Source organism: Mustela lutreola, chromosome 4 (assembly GCF_030435805.1).
Source record: "Mustela lutreola isolate mMusLut2 chromosome 4, mMusLut2.pri, whole genome shotgun sequence".
Classification (NCBI taxonomy): Eukaryota; Metazoa; Chordata; class Mammalia; order Carnivora; family Mustelidae; genus Mustela; species Mustela lutreola.
This window is the reverse complement of record NC_081293.1, coordinates 130761111-130786845: the sequence shown is the minus strand read 5'-3', so window position 1 is coordinate 130786845 and position 25735 is coordinate 130761111. Positions and strand designations below refer to the sequence as shown.

Below are 25735 nucleotides of genomic sequence, written 5' to 3'. Positions count from 1 at the left end.
AAGAGTCCACTGTCTGTGAAGTCTGTGGGGGGAGATGAAGCATGAAACTATGCTTTAACTCAATCAAGATTCATGTTCCTAACAGGAAAGTAGACTTTATCAAAATCCTTACTGTGGATATTGGAGGAAAGCAGAACGAGCTGATGATAGTATTAATGCACTAATACACACTCACTTGTAAAATTTCCCAAATTCCTGACAAGTCTGCACACTGTATTCTGATTCACTGGAAACTTCAGTGGACTAGAAACCTGATGGCTGGGATTTCTTATCAGTTGTATCTCTATAATCCAAATCTTACTGGGTTCAATCTGTCTCATGGTGATGGTGACACTATTTTATAGGTTTCTTTGCATAGTTCACTAAATAAATGTTCCACAGCTGGTTGATACATTAAAAACCACACAGTACTGTTTTTAGAATATTCATGCCAGTCAATTTTATTGAATAACTCTAAAATACATTTGACTGTCTATGGATTTAGAAGAGATGAATTCCATTTAAGTTTCTCCATTTCCAGGGGCAATGCTTGTGACTGAAGGGAGTGGGGATACTCTGAGATAACAGAGGAGGGAAATGGCCACTATACCTAAGGTTAAATTTGAATTCCTCTCTTCACAGAACAGAATTTGGGTGGTATTAAGTATTTCTGACCACAAATCTTTATTTTATTTTCTATTTTTAAAAAGATTTTATTTATTTTTTAGAGACAAAAAGAGAGCATAAACAGGGGGAGGGGCAGAAGGAGAGGGACAAGTAGACTCCGTGCAGAGTGCAGAGTCTGATGTGGGGCTTGATCCCAGGACCCTGAGATCATGACCTGGGCCAAAATCAAGAGTTGAATGCTTAAATGCCTGAGCCACCCCGGTGCCCCTGAGAGCAAATCTTTAAGGAGTTGCTTTAGAGAAGAAACATTTGGAGTTTGCTCAGAGGGCACAGAAGTTACATAGTAGCATATTCTATTTAATAAAAACAGAGGGGAGATGGTCATTGGCTCACGTTATGAACAATGTCCAGGGGTAATATAGTCAAATCAGACAAAATACAATTATATAGGCTAGGGGGAGAAAGTATTCTACGTTCAGTTAATAAGGGCAAAGAAGTGGTGGGTGAAAACAAATGACAAGAGAAAGGGCTAAACTGTGGTGGGAAGGGAAATGTCTACTCCTACCTTTCCTCTTATCAATAAATATGTTTGGTTATATCCAGGCACACATCCCTTGGGGATGGCTCTCAATTCATTCTGTCACACGCAGCTCTTAAAAAAAAGGAGCTATTAGTGCCTTTTCTTGTGGTTTTTATAATCATCTTTAAAGAATATTTCTGAGTATTTATGAGTTTTCTGGGGAAAGAAAGAAGCAAAACCCAGAATCATATGCCTTTATTTTATAAAGATATCTCTTATAAAGCTTCCTTTTACATATAGCAGATTTTGCCTCTCTTTGAAATAGTAGATAAGGGCAGTAGAACTCTTAGAATTTCGTTTTTTTTTTTTTTTTTAATTCTTAGAAATTTCTCTCCTTATAGGTAAAGCTCTTACACTACATAAATAAGAGTAGGAAGGTAAGAATGTAAAAACAGAGACTGCAAATTAATGCCTAGAGAGATGAAGCAGGCGATGTAAAAATTCTAGAATATGATTTAGAATTGGAATTGTTACATCCAGAAAATGATTCTATTTGTTATGCTCTCTACCACTCTCACGAATAGGAGAAAGAGTAAATAATTACCAAATGTGGCCCTGAATCCATGTGGCCATTCACAGGTCCCCTGAACCAGGATAAAATTCAACAGAGGGCCTGTGGTTTTAGTATACGGTTGCCAATGAATCTTGACTATAACCAACCCAATATTTTAGGATGTGAGAAAGAATAAGTGAATATATTTCTCCAAACACTGGTCTAGAAATGTACATTTATAGCATGATAATATATACTTACAGATTGATTCATATAGCTTTTAAAGCTTAATCTATATTGGTAGGTTTTTCCACTAGTTCTGTCATGTTTAGTCAAACCAAACTTATTACTTGTGACATACTCAAGGAGTGAAAGCTCATCTGTAGTAAAAGCTGGTAAGCCAGACCACAAAAACCACATAGCTTAATAAGAGAATGCTAATCACAGGTTCTTCTTTTCCTTTTAAAACTTTATTATTCTCTGATCTTAGCAAATGTTCTCTTCTCCTTACTTCTAAGTGTTTTTACTAATTTATATTTTCCATTTCTTTAAATAAACATTTTATTTATTTACTTGAGAGAGCAAGACAGAGACAGAGAGAGTGTAAGGGAGAGAGAGTGCACAAGTAGGGGGCGGGTGTGGAGGGCGGATTGGGTCACATAGACTCCTCACTGAGCGTGGAGCCTATGACACAGGACTCCATTCCAAAACCCTGAGATCATGACATGAGAGGAGGTCAGTTGTTTAGCCCACTGAGCTACCTAGGCTCCTCTGCTTAGTATCACTTTAGATGCACAGGGTACACATAGTGGGGTGCCTTAGGCACATGAGCTTAAATTTTGGAAAAAACTCCACACCATCTCAAAGAGGAAGCTTCGTTATTTTTTAACTTCAATATTCTTATGTTATAGTAAAGTGAGTTTATATTCATCTAAGGACTATATATTTATGAACAATTAAGCTCATGTGTATTCATTCACTCACTTGTACTTCTGAGCTAGATCCTGACCTCTTCTGGTGAGGCACTGAGGTAGAGTTAAGAACCAATCAGTAAATAGTAAAACATGTAAAACTAAAAATTATGAATTTGTCTTGTAAATGTTTTGAAAAATTACTATAAGGCACGTGGATATAACCTATTATTCAATATTCTGTTGCTATTTTACTTGCTGGGACTGATTTAGTCATCATAGTAGTCAATATGATTTTCCTTTCATCAATCAGTTCATTCAAGCACCTAGCACAGAAGTCTAGCAAACTTCTTCTGTAAAGAACCAAATGGTAAATATTTGGGCAGTTTTGTAGGCCATATGGTTTCTGTCAGAACTACATAATGTTGCCATGGTCTGAAAGCAGCCACAGAAAATAAACTGGCCCAAATGGGTATGGCTGTATTCCAATAAAAATTGGTGGGAACAGTAGTTTTCTGACACCTGACCTAGAGAGTTCACTGCTATATATAGACTGGCAAATCAAGAAATATTTTTAGCTTATGATAATGATGATGATGGCAAGTAATAGACCTTTCAGGATAGGATTATTTCTATAACTATGCCTTTTTAGTATAGCAGTGCTATAATTTGACTTTGGTTTCTGATAAGTAAGTAAGTAAGTAGTCTTATATCCATCTAAAGTATACCCTTGCATATGTGATAAATCTGGAAATGAGAGAAAAGAAGAACAAATGCTATTCTTTTTCTGATCATTTAATTACCTAAAAAAAACCCCAACAGTTAACTATTGAATCTACTCTGAATAAAGCAGAGTGCTGATAGACATACAGTTAAAAAACACAAGACATACAAACTGATTCTTAGCTAGGACTGTGCATTAGAACCTCCTACAAGCCTCTTTTTGGGGGCCCTACTCCAAAACCTAGTACATCAAAAATTTAACTTGTTGGGGCCTACAGTGAAAATTTGGGAAAATGGGTCTTAGTTAATTCTAGGCATCCACAGTTAAGAATCACTGCTAGAGTTGGGGCGTCTGAGTGGCTCAGTGGTTAAATCCTCTACCTTTGGCTCAGGTCATGATTCCAGGGACCTGGAATCTAGCCCCACCTCAGGCTCTCTGCTCAGCAGGGAGCCTGCTTCCTCCTCTCTCTCTGCCTGCCTCTCTGCCTACTTGTGATCTCTGTCTGTAAGATAAATAAATAAAATATTAAAAAAAAAAAAAAGAATCACTGCTAGAGTCTTCAATTTTAAGAAAAAATTTAAGTTCTAAACATGTTCTAGTCTATTCTTAGCAATTTGTTACTAGAGTTTAAGTGCATGGGTTCTAGAATCAGAGCTTGGTTCTAATTCCATGTCTGCCATTTCTTAGCTGCATATCCCTGGGCAACTTCTCTATGCCTGAGTTTCTTTATCTGTAAAATGGGTGTAGTAACAATACTGAACTCATAGCACTGTTCGGAGAATTCAATATATGAAAATATCTGGCATAATGCTTGTTACACATCAAGTACAAAATAAATATAAATTATGACTATTCATCACATCACACATTTTTTAAATTAATAAGAATGATATCAAATATACTATACTCTAAAGACCTAATTCTGTTTAAAAGTCTCTTTAAAAGCTGTGAGAAAGGGGATTAGGCTGATTCCAACTTCTCTTATACTGACCAGCAAAAGAGGTGTCCTTTTCCACAGTCCACAGCAGGAGCTCTGAGCAAGGGAAAGCTGAGTGTATCAGACCCAGATGTATTTGACCCTTGTTTTGTAAGTCTGACTGCTCTTTCACAACCTGGAGTAGGACACCATTTAATGGCAGGATTATTTTCAACGAAGGCCTGTTGAAACAGCAATAATAAAACATAACAGAAATATTTTAACTCTTAATTCTCAGAGCATATCTCATGTCAATTTACTTTAGAGGGAAAAAAGGGGGAACTAAAAAACAAGGAGAAATCAGTTTCAAGAGATACTTAAAAATAGTACCAAAAAGTATGGAACTTATAGTAAGAAGGAAAAAAGACATAATTACCTTAGAAACAATGTGACTTTTTAAATTTATGTTTTCTTTAATCTAAAAACCAGGTAATGATGATCAAGCAAAAATGCAATTATTCACACAGAAAATACATAATTTAAAAATATTTACGGGGCGCCTGGGTGGCTCAGTGGATTTAAAGCCTCTGCCTTTGGCTCTGGTCATGATCCCAGAGTCCTGGGATCAAGCCCCACATCGGGCTCTCTGCTCAACAGGGAGCCTGCTTCCTCCTCTCTCTCTGCCTGCTTCTCTGCCTACTCGTGATCTCTGTCAAATAAATAAATAAAATCTTTAAAAAAAAACGTTTTCTCATACAATCTGCTGCTTTTCTGATGGAAAATAATTATATGAGTATTAGTTGTATTAGTACTGTAAATTTCTAAATGATACCCCAGTAATACATAAAAATCCAGATTATGATGTTTTGTTATGAAACAGCAGGACATCTTTTTGAAAAGTCCATATGTCATAGGTTTAGACTACAAAAAATTTGCACAATTTTTTTCTTTATTTAGAGAGAAGGAGCGAGCGTGCATGACTATAGGGGAGGAGGGGCAAAAGGAGAGGGAGAAAGAAAATCTTAAGCAGATTTTCTGCTGTGCACAGAGCCTGATGTGGGGCTCAATCCCACGACTTGGAGATCATGACCTGAGCTGAAATCAGGAGTCGGACACTTAACTGACTGAGCCACCCAGGCATCCCCAAAGTATAATTTTTAGACCACACAAGAAAGTAACTTGCATACTTCTGGACAATTCTTAAATGAAAATAAATATAGGAAAAAAAGAAACATTATAATTCATTATATGAAACTATTCTTTGAAAAAAACCCATTCCAAGTTGATAATCTTTATTTCTGAATATTTACATTTAGAAGTCTAAAATATGTCTTTTGGAAAACTGAAAAATAGGTGTTATTTACTCTGAACACTGTCTTGATCAGTTACAAAAGTCCAACAGGCAAATGAGTAAATAGTTTTGAATAAGTTTGTTTGTTGTTTGGTAAATTACTACTACAATTTTTTACTTTAATTTTATCTATCATAACTATAAAATCATGCTTTAGGGTGCGTAGGTAGTCAGTCAGTTCTAAGTGCCCAAATCTTGGTTTTGGCTCAGGTCATGATCTCAGAGTTGTGAGATCAAGCCCTATGTTGGGCTCTGTGCTGAGCGTGGAACCTGTTTGGGATTCTTTCTCCCTCTTTCTCTGCCCCTCTCCCTACTCACATGTACATGTGCATGCATTCTCTAAAACAAACAAACAAATAATAAATGAATAAATAAAATTGCTTTTAAAGGTGGGGGCACCTGACTGGCTCAATCAGTTAAGATCTATGTCTTGGGCTTGAGTCATGGTGTTGGGGTTCGTCCTCAGTGGGGAATCTGCTTCTCCCTCTCCTTCTGCCCCTCCTCCTGCTCTTGCAAATGTGCTCTCTCTTTCTCTCTCAAATAAATAAAATCTTTTAAAAAAATGCTTTTGCTTAAAACTTTACTTCATGCCACCATTCCTTCATGCAGTTTTTCTGGGAGACAAAATCAGAGTCCATTATTTTATGTGTTTTGAAAAATAAAACAAAAAAATTAAATAAAATCTGTTATGCAGGTTTCATAAAATGAAAATGAAATCGGATAACTGGCAGCATACCTTAATATCAAACTGTAGATATCGTTTGTCCATCTCCTTAGAAACTACACTTTCTATGATATCCACAGGCACAAGTTGGAAGCAATCATATGCAGGACAGAAAATGTTGTGAGCTTCACCCTCTTGAATTTTCAGATTCAAAAACCTAATAAAATTTATCAATTGATAGAAAAAAGGGAAGAATATAATTTATTTGCAAATTCCATGAATTTTTCTGTTAGAGTATAAGTAAAATAATACCAATGAACAAAGGATGAAATATCAGTTGTAATGCACTGATTTATATAATTCAAAACATTATTTATTGAATACTTACTACCTGTCCAACCATTCATTCACTTATACACACATATCTGAATATACATACTGTATTTATGTTTTTTATATATGTTTTCACAGTGCTCTTCTTTTACTTTATCCTCTCTAAAAATCTGAAACAGTATCCAAGTTTCAGAAATGAGTGGTTTAGGAAGGTCATATTCAATTCTCAATATTCTATACCTTTAAAAAAAAAGGAGCAATTATACAGAATCAAATAATGGCTAATCCAAGAGATTTGGGAGTGGCACTGGAAGACAGCATACCTTTTTGAAGAAAAGACTACCTCTTTATATTTCATTTATATAAGTATTAAGTTGCATATCTTAATCTAGGCACACTAGTTGAGGCAGGGAAAAGTTATCCTGGAGAGTGGCAGAAATCTAGCCTAAGGTGAATCAAGTGGTTAAGGAGAAGGGTTTGGAGTTAGAGAATTCCAGGTCTGCCACTACTAGTCATATGATCTTCAACAATTTATATACCTGTTCTGTCCCTCAGTTTCACTATCTGTAAAATGAAGGTCATAATAAGCACTTCTTGAGGGTTGTTACACAGATTAAATGATATAATGTGTGAGTATCTGCTGGGTGCCTGGCATAGAATAAGAATTTATAAATTTTAGCAGGGTTTTATTTTTATTATTATTAATATTCTCTATAGAAAAACAAGAAACAAATTAGCTTTTGAAGTGTGATTTAACACTTAAACCTAGAGGAAATATATGGAAAGCCAGGGAACTAAGTCACCATTCTCTAGTGATCACCGTCAACAGTTTGACCATTCTGCCTGCAGTATTTTCCCTTTGGTTCTCTCAGTGTCTTAATTCAACTGCATTCAAAAAAAAAAAAAAAAAAATCAAGCTAACTGAGACTTCATCAGATCTGCTCTCTCTGGTCCATTTCCACCTTCTCTCACAGTACCATCCTGGCACTTTAAAGAAAACAGAGCCCTCTCTAATATCCTCCCTACCACATCCTGAACCTACCCATATCTTTAGCTATCTTTGCCTTCCTCTCACTATTCCCTTCAGTGAAAGAGGGCTTCCTCCTATACACCCTAAGCTAATCTGTAAATACTCCAGACAGCTCCAGAATTTGCACAATCCAGAAACCTATCCCCTCTCTCTGTCTCTGTCTTTTTGTCTTCCTCATTGGTCTTTGGCACAATCAATACACTCAAGTTTTTTTCCTACGCTCAAACATTTCTCAACTAAATGATCTTTTTAGCTCCACTTTCCTTTCCCACCAGTTTCTTGACGAAATAGTTTAATGATTTGTCATTCCTCAAATCTATCCCATTCACTTCTCAACCAGCAACACTCTGGCTTTTATCACCTCTAAACTGAATGGCCAGCTCTCAACAGGCCATTAAGACTACCCATTAGCTCAAGGATTCAAGACATCTCAGTTTTTTTCTGGCCTGACTTCTCTGGAGCATCAGATACTGCTAAATAGTTCCTTCTTTCAGATTCTCTCTTTTCTCTGGCTTCTAGGACTTATTATCCCCCCTGGCATTCTTTTTACCTTTGGTTGCTTCTTACTCAACTTTTTCACTAGTGCTTTTCATTCTCCTGATCACTTAACGTTTTACTGTTCTCTGGGGTTTTCATGCCAAAACTTTCCCCTTCTCATTTCATTCAGTCTTCCTGGGTGATCTAAATACTCCCAAATTAAACTACCACCTATATGCTAATGATTCTGAAATTTAAAGCCCAGATCTCCCTCCTTAGCTACAGATCTTGACCATACATAGTACTTTTGTTTAAATGTCTCATGTGCATTTAAAATTCAACATGTTTAAAACCTTACCCTCTATTTTTCAGTATGATTAAAAAACCACACACACTTCACAAAACTCTGACATACACCAACAGAAGGGCATTCTGTACCTTAGTTACCGGTAAATATTACCTGTATCGAGAAAAACAACTTGGCAGAAATAAAGATGGATAAAGTGTTCAGGGAAATACTATAGAGCTGTTCTCACAGTATGATCTGTGGACCTGAGACTTTTCAGGGGGTTTATGAGGTCAAAACTATTTTCATAATGGTATTAAAATTGTTTTATTTTTTAAATAAATAAGCAAGCAAGCAAGTAAATAAATAAATAAAAACCTGCATGAATCATGGCAATGATGTTAAAACTATATATATTCTTCACTGCTTTGCACTTGCAGTGAAAGAAAAAAAAAAGCCAGTTTCATTTAAGAATACCCTTGATAGAGTAATATAAATTATGAATTATTGGTTAATTACTAATACATTTTATTGATTATTTATTTTATTAAATCTTAACTCACAAGTACACATCTTTTGGGCATTTTGTGAAAAGAACTGGGAAGTAAACATAATGAATTTCTACTGCTGCATACCAAACAAAGCATGGTGGCTGTCTCAAGGAAAAGCACTTAGGAAATTGTTCAAGCTACAAGTAGACCTATCTGCATTTATCATGGGAAACTATTTTGATCTGAAACAGTAACCACACATAATGATTTCCTGGACTTGGGTTTATAGTAGACTTTCTTGGAAAATGAATTAAGTGAGCTTATCATATCAAGGAAAAAAGTTGGCAGAAATCTAGGGCAGATTTTACCTATGTTTTTATCTTATAAGGTCAGTCATCCTTAGAAAGAGGATAATAACTACCATTTATTGAGTAGTAACTATGTGCCAGGCCCTGTTTGTTTTAAGCATTTTTCATATATTAAGCCATTTAACAGTAAACTCACAATAACTCTATGATGTACTTACTATTATCACCATTTTAGAGATAAGGAAATTGAGGCACAGGGATGTTACCATTTACCTAAATCAACAACTAATAAGTAGCAGGAAGGATAATCTAGGTTGGGTAGAAAACAGTAATTTCTGTTTCATTTAAGCGCTTGGAGTAGATGCTTCAAAGCATCTGGCTGCACTGATGACATTATGGAGTAGGGAAGAGTAAATTGAGAGTTTCTGAACTATCTAAGGACCTTTAAAATTTTTTGCCTGCTTCTTAAACAGGTAAGTTTCTTTTCTATATGCCTATGAAAGCACTGCAATTAATTTAAAAATGGTTTAATGTATAAATCACCCAACCTGGAATTTGTTTTCTTGCTGCTTGATTTGACAAGAACTACTAGCAGGATGATGAAAGGGGAATCCTAGGTAGGTTGATAAAGTAATACAGAAAATAATCATTAGAGCTTTCAAATTTAAATCTTACCATAAACTTCTCATGGCTAGCCTGTGATGAGTATGGGAAATGGTTCCTGGGACATAAGTTTGGTGAGGGAGGTAAATAGAAGTTCAAAAACTTCAAGTAAATCCTTTGGGGAGACTCAGTTTTCACACAGAAACCATCGTCAACAGTAGCAAACTTGGTAGAACCCAGAAAATACTCCCTAATACAACAGAGTTAACAATTTTAAGCTAAATAAAGTACTATATCTGTGGAACATTTTCTGTACCTACAACTAGGTCAGTTAGATTTGGATTGTAAACCTGACCCTTGGCAATCAGTTTACCTGTATCAGCTGTACAGATATGATCTTATCTAATTAGATTCAGAGTGAAGTCTAGTCTATGTTTTAAAAAGAATGACCAGATACTCTCATTCATTCTGATTTTTTAAGAAGCAGTAATATTTCTCCCCTCCAAATGAAATCTTCCCCTATATCCTGGTTTAGGATGTACTCAAAATGAACCAGAATGATAGAAAGATGAGTGGTTGTCTAAAAAATTGGAGGGAGGAAATAGTAGGAGGGTGAGGGAGGCAGACAGAGAAGTGTGGGAAGGATTTTAAGGAGAAATAAGGAAACTTTCGGGATAATTTTTGATTGTGGTAATGTTTCTTGGGTGTGTACATATGTCAAGGCTTATTATTTATTTCAATTATGTAGCTTATTATATGTCAGTTATTATATGTTTAGGACAACAGAAAATTTGCTCAGGTTCTTGTTCTCTCACCCAACACAGTATTCCCCAGCTCCCTACACTTGGTACCTAGTACTTCATGAAAAAGAATAGTTTGAAACCAGATTTCCTTAATTACTAATGACATGCTTTGCTTAGGTCATTAGTCAGTGGATTTATGTGCTCCAGAGATAACATGATACTCTATCGCTCATTAACATAGATCTTCTCCTTCATTTTATTTGTAAACCTCTCTTGAAAAGTGCAACATTACAGCAAAGTTAATGGATGGCATGGGAATATAAATCTTAGCAAGATAATGGGAAGAACACTAGAGACAAACACAAGAAACAAAATAAATTTCTCATTTGTACTCAACCATGTCTAGAAGAGACATCAACCTTTGAACTGATTGAGAAGGAATTTTAAACATACATATTCTTATAGATTTCAAAGGCTATTTATTTGCTTGTTACAAAAAATTTAGAGAAAGCATAAAACAAATGCTTTCAAATTCTTAGAATATAAAAAAACCCTAATTCTTGATACTTAGGTGTAGGCTTGCATGTATATTACATTAAATGTAATGTATATTAAATACTAAGAAAACTTACTTCCATATACCTGCTTTGTTCCAAAAGTACCTTCCATTAAGCTAAAGAATATTAATTATGAAATTAAATTTTACTGAATAAATGTGAAGAGGTAAAAATGAGATAAAAATTCTTTCTTATCAGTGCAGTATATTTCAGTGCAACTATGAAACCAGTATGAATAATCCATATCATTAAATATCTAAAGCAGGCAATTTTATTACCAAATCAGAGTGCTAGCATGCAGTAAGAAATACTAAGCTGCACATATACTCACGACTCCCAACAACCTCTACAAAAGTCATGTCCACAGGGCATATCCACTGGGTCTTCAAATACAGAAATACTGCACATACAAATGTCACACTGGAAATGAAGAAGAGCAATGATTTAAATGAAATCATACTCTGAACAGAGAATGATATATTTATTTATTCTCATTGGTTTAAGGTAAAAATACTGTGGGTAAAAAACCCACAGCAACTATAAAGTTAAGTGTTTCAAAGTTGTAAGGGAAGTTAAAGTCAGTGTACCTATTTTTGGTTGAATAACAAATACCATGCCTACTTCATTATAAGCTATTAAGGGACTTAAATGTTTAATGTACAAGTCAAACTTTTAAAATCCAAATTTATGTATTAATCAGCAACTATGCATTTGGGGAAAAAAAAAGTACAAGAAACAAACCATTACAATCTATTCAGGTCAAGATCAAACTGTCCACTGCAAAATAACCACTTCAATATCATGTCCTTTTGCCTATATTCATCCTAGAAAATCTACAGAAACAGAGCAACGTTGTGTTTTCAAGATAAAAACTCCGGATATTCAGAGTAGGAATTTAAGGATTTCTACCCAAGGAACCCTGTTACAAAACTATGTATCTTCTAAACAATGACTTATTAGAAGGATACATTCCAATGTTACAGAAGCAAATAATAGAAGTAGGATTTTATTTTCCAAGAAGGCCTAGATAAAACCCAGAATGCTTTCATTTTTATCACATATTTTGAGGGGATGAACCATTAAAGAAACGTTAAAATTTCCTATAACAGTATACCAATTTTTATGCCAATTAACAATATAGACAATGGCAAAAAAATATATATATATAGACAATTGGCAATACTGTTTCTCAATAAAAAACAAACATTTATTATCAAAATGTATCTAGATGATACACTCCAAAGCTTTACTAAAACAAATACATAATTATCAATATATGAGAAGTGTTTTCAAGAAAATACAATTTTTTTTTCATTTTTAAAATTTAAAGTGCCTATCACAAACTCAACTTTTAATATTTCAGTATGGTGTGTTTAAAACTTTAAGCACCTAGAGATTTTAAGTGTAAATGTACTAGATGGCTTTCTCAGACTCTTTTATGTTTACTGTTTTGAAATGAGAAAAGAAAACCTTTTGTTTTTTGATCTATAATTCAGAGATAATAAAAATATTCTGTGATAGTATTTACCAAAGGGTGAAATAATTGAACCCTTAAAAAAGGGTACAGGATTCAATTACAAGAATATGCTAGAGGTTCCATGGGGGTGGGGGAATGAATATATATACATACACACATATATATATATATTTTTAAAATATTTATTTATTTATTTATTTATTTATTGCATATTGAGAGAGAGAGAGGAAGAGAGAGAGAGGGACAATGAAAGCATAGGGATGGGGGAGGGGCAGACGGAAGGGAGAGGGAGTGAATCTTATGCAGGCTTCAAGCCCAGTATGGAGCCAGACACGGGGGAACATGGGGATCAATCTCAGTCCTAAGACTGTAACCTGAGTGAAAACCAAGAGTCGGGTGCTTAAATGACTGAGCCACCCAGGTGCCCCTTCCATGAAACAATATTAAATAATTTAAAAGAGAAAAGACTAAACACAAATCTATGGGAAGTACACTGAATACTGAACCATACCAAACTGGTGTCCAAATCTCCAGGAGACAAACTTATTTCATCTGGAGAGGTGACAGAAGAACGTGTAGTCCTTGGAGTTCTTGGGGAAGGGAGTGTGTCCCAGGCATTATATCCACTTGGCGGTGGAGTTGGCATCTGAACACCTGATCGTTGGCAGCAGTTCTCTGGGTTGGACATCCAAGCTTCAAGTAATTTCTCCCTGTCCCAGTCTTTGAGAAGAATAGAATAGATATCTCTCAAAAATTGGAAATGTGGTGATGTTTTAAGAATCTCATAATAACAAAATAAACAAAATAACAAAAATAACAAAATAAAGTGAGGATGAATTAAAGAGCTATAAGCCATCTAAAGGAAGGAAAATTATATCAAATTAATAATTACAAATGAATATCTAGGTATATTATACTTACTAATCAGTAAGTAAATCTATATTTATTTTTTATTTATTTTTATTTATTTACTTAAAGTAGGCTTTATGCCCAGTGTGGCACCTAACATATGCCTTGAACTCATGATGCTGAGATTGAGACCTTAGCTGAGATTAAGAGTTGGACGCTTAACTGACTGAGTTACCTAGGTGCCCCAAACCCCAAATATTTTTAAATAGAATTTACTGTGGCTTACAACTATGTCAATATCTAACTATCCTGTCAAAATTTCCAGTCATTTCTACTAATAACAAAGAGGTTTCCTCCTGTCTCTTTCTCTCTCTTTGCCTGCCTCTCTGCCTACTTGTGTCTGTCAAATAAGTAAATAAAATCTTAAAATAAAAATAAGATTTATATAAACGGGGCACTTGGGTGGCTCAGTGGGTTAAAGCCTCTGCCTTCGGCTCAGGTCATGATTTCATGGTCCTGGGATTGAGCCCCACATCGGGCTCTCTGCTCAGCGGAGAGCCTGTATCCTCCTCTCTCTCTGCCTGCCTGCCTCTCTGCCTACTTGTGATCTCTGTCTGTCAAATAAATAAATAAAATCTTTAAAAAAAAAAAAAGATTTATACAAAGGAGTTTCCTTGCATATCACTTCTGGAAGTTACTAAATTTTTCATGGCATAGATTTGACTTAGCCATTTTACTCTTTTCAGGAAAATTTGTAAAATTTGCAATTGGTTTCACTGATGTCAAGTTGTAAAATGATTATGTTGCTTGCTATAAACACGTCAAAATGCCAATGAGTCCAAAAATTATTTGATCAACAGCTTGAAAGCAGAAGAAACTTCTGAAGGGATTATGGTTGTAAAGTTTTAGCATATCAGGTATACATTTTGTATTGAATTCACATCTGACTTAACTAAAAAAGATGATCTTCCTACTATGAACATTTTTTTAAAGTCCAGTGAATCATGTTGTTATAACGTTCAGAGGCATTAAAAATAATAAAAATAATAAATCTAATTATTTTGTTGTTTTACACAAATTATTCCCAAAAAACATCTCAATCATCATTCAGGTGAAGAAGTGAGGACTCAGAGAAATGATATAACCTTGATAGGCTCACACAGATAGAGAGGGATTTGAAACCAATTTCTGTGATTCTAAAACCTGTTTTCTTTCCACTGTAGCACAATGAAATATGGTGTCAAGAGTAGTATAGAGCCAACTATTCAACATAGGCCCATTCTATACAATTTTACAGCTCTAATACAAAAAGCTATGGAAATGTTCTAAGCAAGACTTTTCTCAACCATATTATATCAGTGTTATTTGGTGGTTTAGCAGGATAATTATGATTTAGAGATGCAATACAGATACATCAAGTGTATTTCCAGCTGTGTAAACCATATGAACAGGGGACAGAAGTATAAGGAAGAGATGTAAGCACTCCTGTAAAATAATAGCATACTATGTTGTCATTTGAAAAGATGGAAAATAAGATTGGAAAAGGGGTCTGTCAGATCACAAAGAGGAAGAAAAATCCAACAAGGGAAAAAAACTGCATGGGTGCCTTCCAGGAAATGTTGCTACATGGATGTTAGTGTTTTGACAGGTTATTACTTACTTAAAAAGTTAAAATTACTTTTCTTAGAACAGTAAGATTATTTTTCAAAAGTATCCACTATGTCACTTTTTAATAAAGGAAAAAAAGTACTACTATAATTTCTATAAACAGATATTAAATATGCTAAATTTTAGTCTTATATATTATGAATATTTTTCAGCACAACTTCTGCTTGGATTCTATCACATCATTCACTTAGCAAATAATTACTGAATGTCTTTTATGTGCCATGCACTGTGTCGGGTAATAGGGATACAAAGGGAGGAAAAATCAGTCAGGATTCCTGCCTTCATGAAAGGACAAAGACATTAAGTAAAAGAATCATCACTGTCAGAATGCCCACATGAAGGACAGGTAGAGAATACCACTCAGAGAAGGTGACTCTGGGGAAGTAGCTTGAAGCGGACAACTGAAAGGTGAGTGGGAGTTAAGTAGTAAAAGGGAGGGGAAAAGACATTGTAGACTGGTAGTTCACAGCATGTTCAAAGTCCCTGTGGTAGGAGGGAAGATGGCATCCTTGTGAAATGAAAGTTCAATGAAACTGTAGCATGGGGAGCAGAGGGAGGGCACTATATGAGAAGAGGCTGAGAAGAGGGTCAGGGACTAGATCAGGCAGAACTTTTTAAAAATATATTTTATTTATTTATTTGACAGAGATCATAAGTAGGCAGAGAGGCAGGCAGAGAGAGAGAGGGTGAAGCAGGCTCCCCGCTGAGCAGAGAGCCCGACATGGGGCCCGATCCCAGGACCCTGGGATCATGACCCGAGCCAAAGGCAGAGGCTTTAATCCACTGAGCCACCTAGGCACCCCCAGGCAGGACTTTTTAATAACATTTTTCATCATGAGTTCAAGAGTGATGGGAAGTCACTGAGAAGCTGAGCTTGGTGTAAGGAAGGACAGGCTGTCACAATCAGATTTGAAAAGACAATTCCAGCTACAACAAAGAAACTGGACAGGGCAGGAATAGAGGGAAGACAGTCCAAAGAGGATGGTAGTGGGTAGTGTAAGTGAGAGATGAGGGAAGCTAGAGCTAGGTGGGTGGTTGTAGAGGACATAAAGAGAAAGAGAAGAGTTTAACACATGGAAGGTGAAAGTGACAATTTGGTGACAATAGGACACAGAGTCAGAAGGACAGGATATATCAAAGTTGGGGTCCCAGGTTTACCTATTTATTGGTTGGTGCCATCTATGTAAATAAGGAATACCAGACAATCAGATACAAGTGGGAAGAGCATGATTTTAGTTTTAGACATGGTGAGTTTAAGGTGTTTTTGAGATATCCTAGAGATGCTTAAAAATAGGTAGCTATATTCAAGGCTGTATAGCTAAGAAAAGACATCTAGTCCAGAGGAAGAAGTCTACACCTACAGAAACCTTCAAAGAAGGTATCATTTCCTAGGAAGAGAGGAGAGTGAGAAGATGCAGACCACTGACGCTTTGTTGCCTGGAGAAGATGACGAGTCTTCAAGGGAGCTTAAAAAATACTCAATATAAGTTAATTCTAACCATAAGCAAATTGCCCTTCATCTTGTATTTTTAAAGTTTTACTTATTTTCTTATTAGGTAGCATTCAACTATAAGTTACTTGTATTACTGAAGAAATACTCAGAGAATGACCTCTGTATTCCTAAGAGAGTTTTCCTTAAAATTCAATTACTGCATAGTAAATACTGCCAAACATTTCTGTCTTCTGCTTAATCTAGATCAACTTCATTACCTTGGGACTAAATTTGACAACAGATACTATAATACTCAAATCTACTTTCCTGTGTAAAGCTGAGTGAATGTTACCCAGGATATAACCTATAAATCTTCCAAATAGTTCATTCAGTTCAATAGCTCTGAAACAGAGGCTATTCTGACTCCGAGAGCAATTAGTATAAATTATAGTTCTGTGCACTATTTTATTCACTAACATCAGTTATCTCTGTAAATCTTATTTGATTATCAAATGTCACTGTTACTGGTATTACACAAACAATACAGAAGAGATGTCCATTTGAAAACCTGCCAGCCTCTATTTTATGCCTAAACAGGGAAATGTAGACTACTAAGTTATCAAAAAAGTTATCACAGAATAAATAACACCAAATAAGAAAATTCAATTAGATTGTCACCTTATTAGAACTGATCCTTATTATGTAAAAGAAGTAACTTAGGAAACTATCAATGGGGTAAAAATTTTTACCCCATTTTTTGGGGGGGAGGGGCAGAGGGAGAGAGAGAATTAATCTAAAGCAGGCTCCATGCTCAGCATGGAGCCCCCCTGATGTGGGGCTCGATCTTACAACCCTGAGATCATACCTGAGCTGACAACAAGAGTTGGACATTTAACAAACTGAGTCACCCAGGTGCCCCTGGAGTTGATCATTTAATAATACTTGATGACACAATGTAAACAAATAGAGATAAAAATGTTCCTTTTAAAAATTTTTCGTAAGGTTAGGCTTCGATTCTCTATATACTGTAACCTGAGCCATGATACTCTACATAACTTAGATTCTCTATAAATTGTAACTCAGAGTTATGATACATTATCTAGGTGACTGCAGATACCTGTGGCAGAAATGGTTATAAGTACACAAAATGCTCCAGTGTAGAACTGTTGCTTGTAGCCAAGTCACTGAATTCTGGGCAATGAAATATGTACAGGAGTAACATATATAAAAATAACACTTCAGGTATATTATTTATTATGTATTATTCATTCTATAACCATTTTCTGAGAGCTTAGTGTATGTCAGGTACTATGGAAACAAAAAACATTAAAAGCTACCCTCTAAGAGCTCACAGGTTAATCTAGAAGAAAAGCAAATGAGGAGATTACTATAAAATTGTACTTTAACTGTATGACACAGGATGTAGTAGGAACAGACAGGAAGGTCTTGGTTCAGACTTGGGAACACATAAGCGGAAAGGTTTCCTGGAAGACATGGTTACTAAGGAAAAGCAAGAGTGGGTAAGTAGAGAAATGGGGATATGACAGACCAGGTAAACAAATCTGGGTCATGAAGGTCTACTAAAGGGTTTGGATGGTTTTAAGTCCATGGAGAGCTAGTGAAGAGTTTTTCAGCAAGGGAGTGAAATGCTCAAATGTGCATTTTAAAAGAACAGTCTAATGGCAATATGAAAAATTAATAGGATGAAAGAAGAATGACAACACTGGAGACCAGGACTCAGCAGACTATGATTTAGATGGAAACGAATGACAGCCTGAATTTAAGTCAGTGGCAGTGGGAATGGAAAGACCTAGAGAAGGAGTCGGGGGTGGGGAGAAGGGAAGATGAGAGACACTTAAGAAGAGAAATGATGAGACTGTGGCCAAATGTAACAGGTTTGGAGGAGTAAACTACGACTTTCACATTTCTGGCAGTGTAATTTGATGAATGTGATGCTTGTGTATCAAGATAGTGGGAAAAAAGAGGAGTTTAGGTGTGGACATCCTTAGATTGAAGAAAAAAAAATGTTAAACAGACATTTAGAAGCCCAACCTCAAATACTTTACTAAAGTCAGGCTGCAGATACACTCTTTATTATTTGGGTGGTTTTTGAAAGCTTCAGTTTCGTTAGATAAATGTCTGCCCACTTGGGAGGCATCTTTACAACATGTATTTTAAGCCTCACCCTCACCTAATGACTTAGACTTGAAAACAGTTTAGGAATCTCTGTTTAGTTTCTCAGGTAATCCTCATTTATACTAAAATTTATAAGCCACTGGTATATAAAGTGGGAATAATCTCAAGTACAGAACCCTAGGAAATATCAATATTGAACGTAGGGATTCTAGAAAGTTATATATCAAATTATTCACAGTGATGACCAAAGGATGATGAAATAGAGAATTTTAAATTTTCTTCTGATCAAAAAATTACATAAAAAATTTTGGAAATTGACATTCTATTTTGGTTTTGATGATACAAATTTATAGTTCAAACAGACCGGTAAGACAGGCAGAAGAGCCATTCACCATTCTCTTTTTCAAAATAATTTTTAAATCAGAAAAAAAGTATCTTTGAAACCAACCAAAATATCCAATATAAACTGTGCAATGATGGGGTCCAACTCAGCATGTGACAACAATCAGAATGGCTGCCTTAAGTATCACAGAGAACTTAAAACTGAGTATTTTTCCTGAGTAAAGTTGGTAATGTCCTTTAAATAGCAACAACAAAAAACCCTAAAACAAAACAAAACAAACAAATTTAAAAAGGGTTGTATATTTTTGTGTTGACTCCATAACTTCTCTTTGTACATTTCACAGTGAGAAACAGCTTTTATATAAAATAAATGTAACTGACAGTACTAATACTACAACTGTTAGGTGTTTAACTGACTTTAGTAAAAATTAATGTTAAAACTAGGACTAGGACTATGGATTCCAACCTTCAACCCTGCTCAAATCAGGCACATTTCTAAAATTAGACAATCCATAAGCTGATTTAGTAGCCTGGTTTTTAAAACACAAACTTCCCATTTCTCCTCTATGATTTATAGCCACTTTGTACTCCAAAATATGGAATGTTCTAAGTATGCTGGGTACGTACTACAGTAACCACTACACAAAAAACAACTTAGGCTTGTTTAACAAACCATTTTGTTTTATACTGATATAGTAAAATAGCTGTATTTTAACTCAGAAGTTTCAAAAGGCATTTATGTACAGAAGCACAAGACATTTTTCATTACCATGAGCTCGAAGTAAAGCTTCAGCAGTAAACAGTGGAGCCTGAAGCATGTCTGCTGTCTCCACAATAAGCATATCTTTCAATCTACGAAGGTCCTGAGGCCGTAATCCTTCATATGGCTTTGAAAAGAAGAAAATCAAGTTAAACTGGCTGTTATACTCTTATAAACACATATATGTGATAATCATTTAATTCAATCTTCCTGTTTCAGTTTGATTACTGAAGTTAAAAAGGCTCTGTGGGCCTTTTCATCATCAAGAATCTCAAACTACTGTTTCACAAATCTTACACAAGCTATGAAAATGGGATACTAAGGCTCATGCGATCTTCTTATTCTAAAATAAAGGCACCAGGGGCACCTGGGTGGCTCAGTGGGTTAAGCTGCTGCCTTCGACTCAGGTCGTGGTCTCAGGGTCCTGGGATCGAGTCCCGCGGCTGGCTCTCTGCTCAGCAGGGAGCCTGCTTCCTCCTCTCTCTCTCTCTCTGCCTGCCTCTCTGCCTACTTGTGATCTCTCTCTGTCAAATAAATAAATAAAATTCTTAAAAAAAAAGATAAAGGCACCATACTATAAAGATGATCTTACTTTATAATTTTTAAAAATTTGGGTAATCCAAAAAAATAATTAGAAATAAAAACCTGTAATACCACCCCACTGAGCAATAATCATGAGTAAAGTTCTCAAGTATTTTTATCCAGTCTGCCTTTTATAAATCAATTATATATGTAAATATATATGTAAATACATATATTCACTGAGTTTAACCACTGAATCACCAAACATATACACTTACTAAGATCCAATGTGGATTATTAATGGGATTATATGATACTTCCTAATTAACCTGGGGAGATGTGACTTTGCTATACTATTCAGAATTCTTAGTCATAAACATATTACCTCTGTTTATTCAAGTATTTGTTAATGTCCTTTATATAGGTACTATATAGTCTTCTTTATATAGGTACTATATCATCTCAAGTTTTTTATTCTTTTGTAATCTTTTATCTTTGCTTTTAAAAGAAAACATAAAAACAGTGTTTCACTATTCAGACTGTTAACATTTTTGCTATACTTGTTTCAAGTCCTTTGTAAAACAAAATGAAACACAAGAAGCAAAATTTTATGGAGCAATTTCCCCTCCACTCTCATTCATTGGGGAATGTGCGTCTCAATACTCTCCATCATGGATCCCTGAAAACATCGATAGTACTGAACCCTACATATGTAGTTTTTCCCTATACATACATACTTATGATAAAGTTTATGAATTAAGCACAGTAAGAGATTAACAACAATAATAAAACAATTATAATATACTGTAATTGTTGTATGAACGTGGTTTCTCTCTCTCAAAATATCTTACTGGACTGTGTTCACCCTTCTTGTGATGAAATGAGTGGTAAAATGCCTGTGTGATGAGATCAAGTGAGGTGAATAACACAGGCATTATGATATAGTATTAGGCTACTACCGACCTTCTGAGGATGTGTCAGAAGGAAGATCATTTGCTTCTGGCTTGCAATTGACTGCAGGTAACAGACCACGGGGACAAGGACAGGATAATGTAAAACCTAAAATAATCTGTAATATGTTTTCCCCATTACATTTCCCTAATTCTCCCTATCATTGCCTATGGAAATGCCTATCATGAATTTGTTGTATGGTTGTCATAACATTATAACGTAACTTAGGCAATTTCCTTTTATTTTTACTCAATATTGTGCTATTAACATCGATATATTGTCTACTTCAATTCCTTTAAACAGTTGTAATCAGTTTACTACAGTAAGCACAGACTAAAGGCCAAAGACAAAAGCAGTTGAAATTCCTAAGAATTGAGGCTGTCCTGTAGCAGCCATATCACAATCTTCAGAGACCTCTGGGCAATTAGCAAATCTCATCCGTTTTAGTTGACTTACAGATATTTTTAGAATAAGCTACTATCTTTATTTCTTGCTTCACTTTGGGGGGGGGTATTTGTGAAAACCATTTCCCCAATTCTCTCTTTTTTTTTTAAAGATTTGAGAGAGAGAGAGAGCGCACACATGGGGGAAGGGGCAGGAGAGGAAGGCAGAGCAGATTTCCCACTGAATGGGGAGCCCAATGAGGAAGGGAGTGGGGCTCAATTCCATGCACCCTGAGCCAAAACAAAGAGTTGGAGGCTTAACAACTGAGCCACTCAGGCACCCTCCTTTCACCAATTCTTATTTAACCACATATGACTGAGATTCTATTCAACAGGGATAATTTTTCTCACTTGACATGATAAATTTCTTAACCCTTATAATCCCCAAATCATCATATACAGTTTGCTTTTCAGCTAATTTATGAATCACACTTTCCCCTGCAAAAATCTAAGAAATCCTTTTATGGTTAAAGTTATAGTATTCACTCCAGTAGATAACTTACACATTATGTAAAACGTTACTTCTAAAAAACATGTTCCAAGTTTCGACTTGGGATTCCAGATACCTCTTCTGCCTCAGCAACAAGAATGGGTATTTCTTGACATTCCTAGTGGTGGCAACTGTATACTTCCTTGTATTATTTCCTAAATATTCTTTTTATTTTTTTAATTTTTAATTTTTTAGGTTTTTTTTTTTTTTTTAAAGATTTTATTTATTATTTATTTGACAGAGAGAGAAATCACAAGTAGGCGGAGAGTCAGGCAGAGAGAGAGAGAGAGAAGCAGGCTCCCGCTGAGCAAAGAGCCCGATGCGGGGCTCGATCCCAGGACACTGAGATCATGACCTGAGCCGAAGGCAGCGGCTTAATCCACTGAGCCACCCAGGCGCCCCAATTTTTTAGGTTTTTATTTGAATTAGTTGACATAGAGTGTAATACTAGTTTCAGGTGTACAATATAGTGATTCAGCACTCCCATATAACACCCAATCTAAATGCTCTTTTTTAGATTGGCTACCATTCTACTTTATTTATGTGAGCCAAATGAGATTTGATCTTAGGTATGTTTAAAAAGAGAGAATATAAAACAATCTAAAAAAATTCAGTTTTAAATTTAGGTTACAATGGAAGAAAAATAGTTCTTGAAACAGAAAGACATATTGCTTTCATGAACACGTAACATATTCACTCTGAATCTCTGCAACAAAACTGTAATTAGGTCATGTGAAGCATTTCAATACATTGCTCAGTCCCAAGTGGGCACTAGCCTTCTCTTCTGCAAGAACGATTAAAATGAAGGTGCCTTTCTCTTTCTTGCTGGAAAGATAAACTGCTTCTATTTTCAAATTAAACACAATGTAGTATTAACCTTCAAATCAGGTACTGATACAGAGAAAGAACAAGGAAACTAATTTAAAAAGGTAAGAGCAAATAAAAGTACCTCTTTTGCACTAGTGCTTTCTTCTGCTACCAAAATACCACTGAAAAAATGTGAAAGAGGCCAACATACAAACTGTACCCCTTTGGCTATCATGTATAAAGTGACAATATCTTCAAAAACTGTTTCAGAGAAGACTACAACAAAGTATTCATGAAAGAATTTATTTCTTTTCACAATGAAAACAGCTTTCCCCAATTATATAGGTAAAACATACTTATTGTTAAAAAATGAAAAATGGGTACTTACATACCCAAATGTATTAGTAATTGTTAAAATTTTAGAAGATGTGAAAGGAACCCAGGGAACAAAGAATATTTCCAATTCTTCTTAGTATCTCTCATTAGCTGATCCATGAGCTTAGCCAGGAGGAGAGAGGGGAAAGAACAGGTAGAATGTCTAGGATTCTCAGACTCTTCCCTTTGTTTCCATTTCTTCTCTTCTTACTCATCTGTCCTCCCCTGGAATTAAGGCCTGGTCTACCCTGATCTGTACTTTGATCTAAGAGGAAGGCAGCTGCTCTTGCACGGTAGGCTAAACCTGCTAACCAGAGAAGCCAGCTAAGGCAATGTCCACCATATGGGTTTCCTGAAAGAAAAAGAGCCTGAGCCTTCCTGAGTTATTGACTCAGAGAGAAGCGGCAGGGGAAATTTGTTAGATGGCTTTCATAACAACATATTGTTCCGTTTTCCCTCCATTTACCCACATATAGTCACACAGTCTACTATAGAGCCTGACCCCTAACTAGGTCCAAAACTCACCAGTTTCTCTTTTCCGTCCTTACAGGTTTATGTAAATTAAATACACTCTTCCCAGCCATCACTCCAACAAACCATCTTGTTTTTATTTCCTCATGGCAGTTACCACTCTCACAAATTGTGTTTATTTACTTTTTTTAACCTTATTTGTGTGCTTCTATATTGATGCCAGTACATAAGCACCTAGAGGACAGGACCTTATCTTTGTTCCTCACTGTATCTTCAAGCTCCTAAAAGTGTCTGGCAGAGTGGTTAGTCACTCAGAGTTTCACTGAATGGTGGGTGAAGAAATAGATTTTATCCATTTATAAACTAATCTGAAGGGAAACTTAATTAAAATCTATCAAGAAGAAATTATAGATATAAAATACTATACAGTGTCCAGATCATTAACTGAATTGAGAAACTTAGCTAAAATAAACACCTTTTAAACCACCTAATTATGGGCGCCTGGGTGGCTCAGTTGGTTAAGTGACTGCCTTAAGCTCAGGTCAAGATCCCGGAGTCGCAGGATTGAGTCCCGCATTGGGCTCCCAGCTCCATGGGGAGTCTACTTCTCCCTCTGACCTTCTCCTCACTCATTCTCTCTCTCAAATAAATAAATAAAATATTAAACTACCTAAAATTATGTAGTTTAATACAATTACATAGCAGACTATGTAAAACTATTAGCAGAGAGAGAATAATCCAAAAATTAATCAGAGTCAAAGCAGAAAGTACAAAATGAATTTTAAAGAAAGAGTTGTTTTTGGTTTTATTTTTTAAATTGCTATAAAACACACCTTACTTAAAAATAACAATTTTAGGGATACCTGGGTGGCTCAGTCATTTAAGCATCTACCTTCAGCTCAGGTCATAAACTCAAGGTCCTGAAAGAGATCCCCATGTTGGGCTCCCTGACCAGTGGGGAGTCTGCCTCTCTCTCCCCACCCCAACTTGTGCTTTCCCTTTCTCTCTTCCAAATAAATAAAGTCTTTAAAAAATCCTCAATTTTAAAATGTACAATTCAGTTCAACAATGTTGTATAACCACCACATGCATTTAATTCCTAAACATTCTTAACATCCCAAAATAAAACTCCATACCCATTAATATTAGTCTCTCCCTAGTCCTTCCTCTTCCCTGACACTGGCAAACACTAGTGTACTTTCTGTCTCTATGGATTTACCTATTCTGGATATTTTCTATAAATGGAGTTATTTAACATCGGACTTTTTCTGTCTGCCTTCTCCTCATAGCACAATGTTTCTGAGATTGACCCTTATTGTAGCATGTTAGTACTTCTTTCCTTTTTATGATTAATATACCATCGTGTATGTTTACCACACATTTTATTTATCCACATTTGTTGATAGAGATTTGGGTCATCTCCATAGAGATTTGGGTCATCTCCAACTTTTAGTTATTGTGAACAGTGCTGCTATAAGCATTTGTGTACAAGTAGTTACAAAAGTATTGTTTTTTACATTATGAAATAAGAGACAAAAATAATCTAATATAGATTAAAAACAAAACTATAAAACTAGGACAAATATAGGGGCATATGATTATAATATTAACCTAAACACAAATTCAGAAGCCACAGAGGAAGAAAAATTTATATCTGAATATTCTAAGTAAAAAACTTGGGATAAAGAAAAATAAAGTTTTCCTGGAAAGCATTAAGAAAATACAAACAATCCATAGGGAAAAAAGCAAATAAACAATAAATTACAGAATAACCGAATAAATTCAAATAGGTACCACTTACCTAAACTAGCAAAAATTAAAAACATTGATAATATCTAAGGCTAGCAGAAATGTGAGGAAATTCCTTCATATTAATATTTAACACTCTTTCATATTCTCTAATATGCTACTAGAAGAAAATAATTTGATATAATCTTTT

At 35.4% G+C, this 25735-nt stretch overlaps 1 protein-coding gene across 3 annotated transcripts in view; it reads right to left on the bottom strand.

Moving 5' to 3' along the window:
- ANKIB1 (ankyrin repeat and IBR domain containing 1) overlaps positions 1-25735 on the bottom strand; it is a 148760-nt gene that overhangs the window by 39493 nt on the left and 83532 nt on the right. For all 3 annotated transcript variants that reach the window (XM_059171088.1, XM_059171091.1, XM_059171089.1), the window contains exons 5-9: positions 19747-19864; positions 13062-13270; positions 11405-11493; positions 6318-6462; positions 4306-4472 (exon numbers count right to left, since the gene is read on the bottom strand). In XM_059171088.1, the coding sequence (XP_059027071.1) occupies positions 4306-4472; positions 6318-6462; positions 11405-11493; positions 13062-13270; positions 19747-19864 (728 nt within the window). The remainder of the gene's footprint in view (positions 1-4305; positions 4473-6317; positions 6463-11404; positions 11494-13061; positions 13271-19746; positions 19865-25735) is intronic.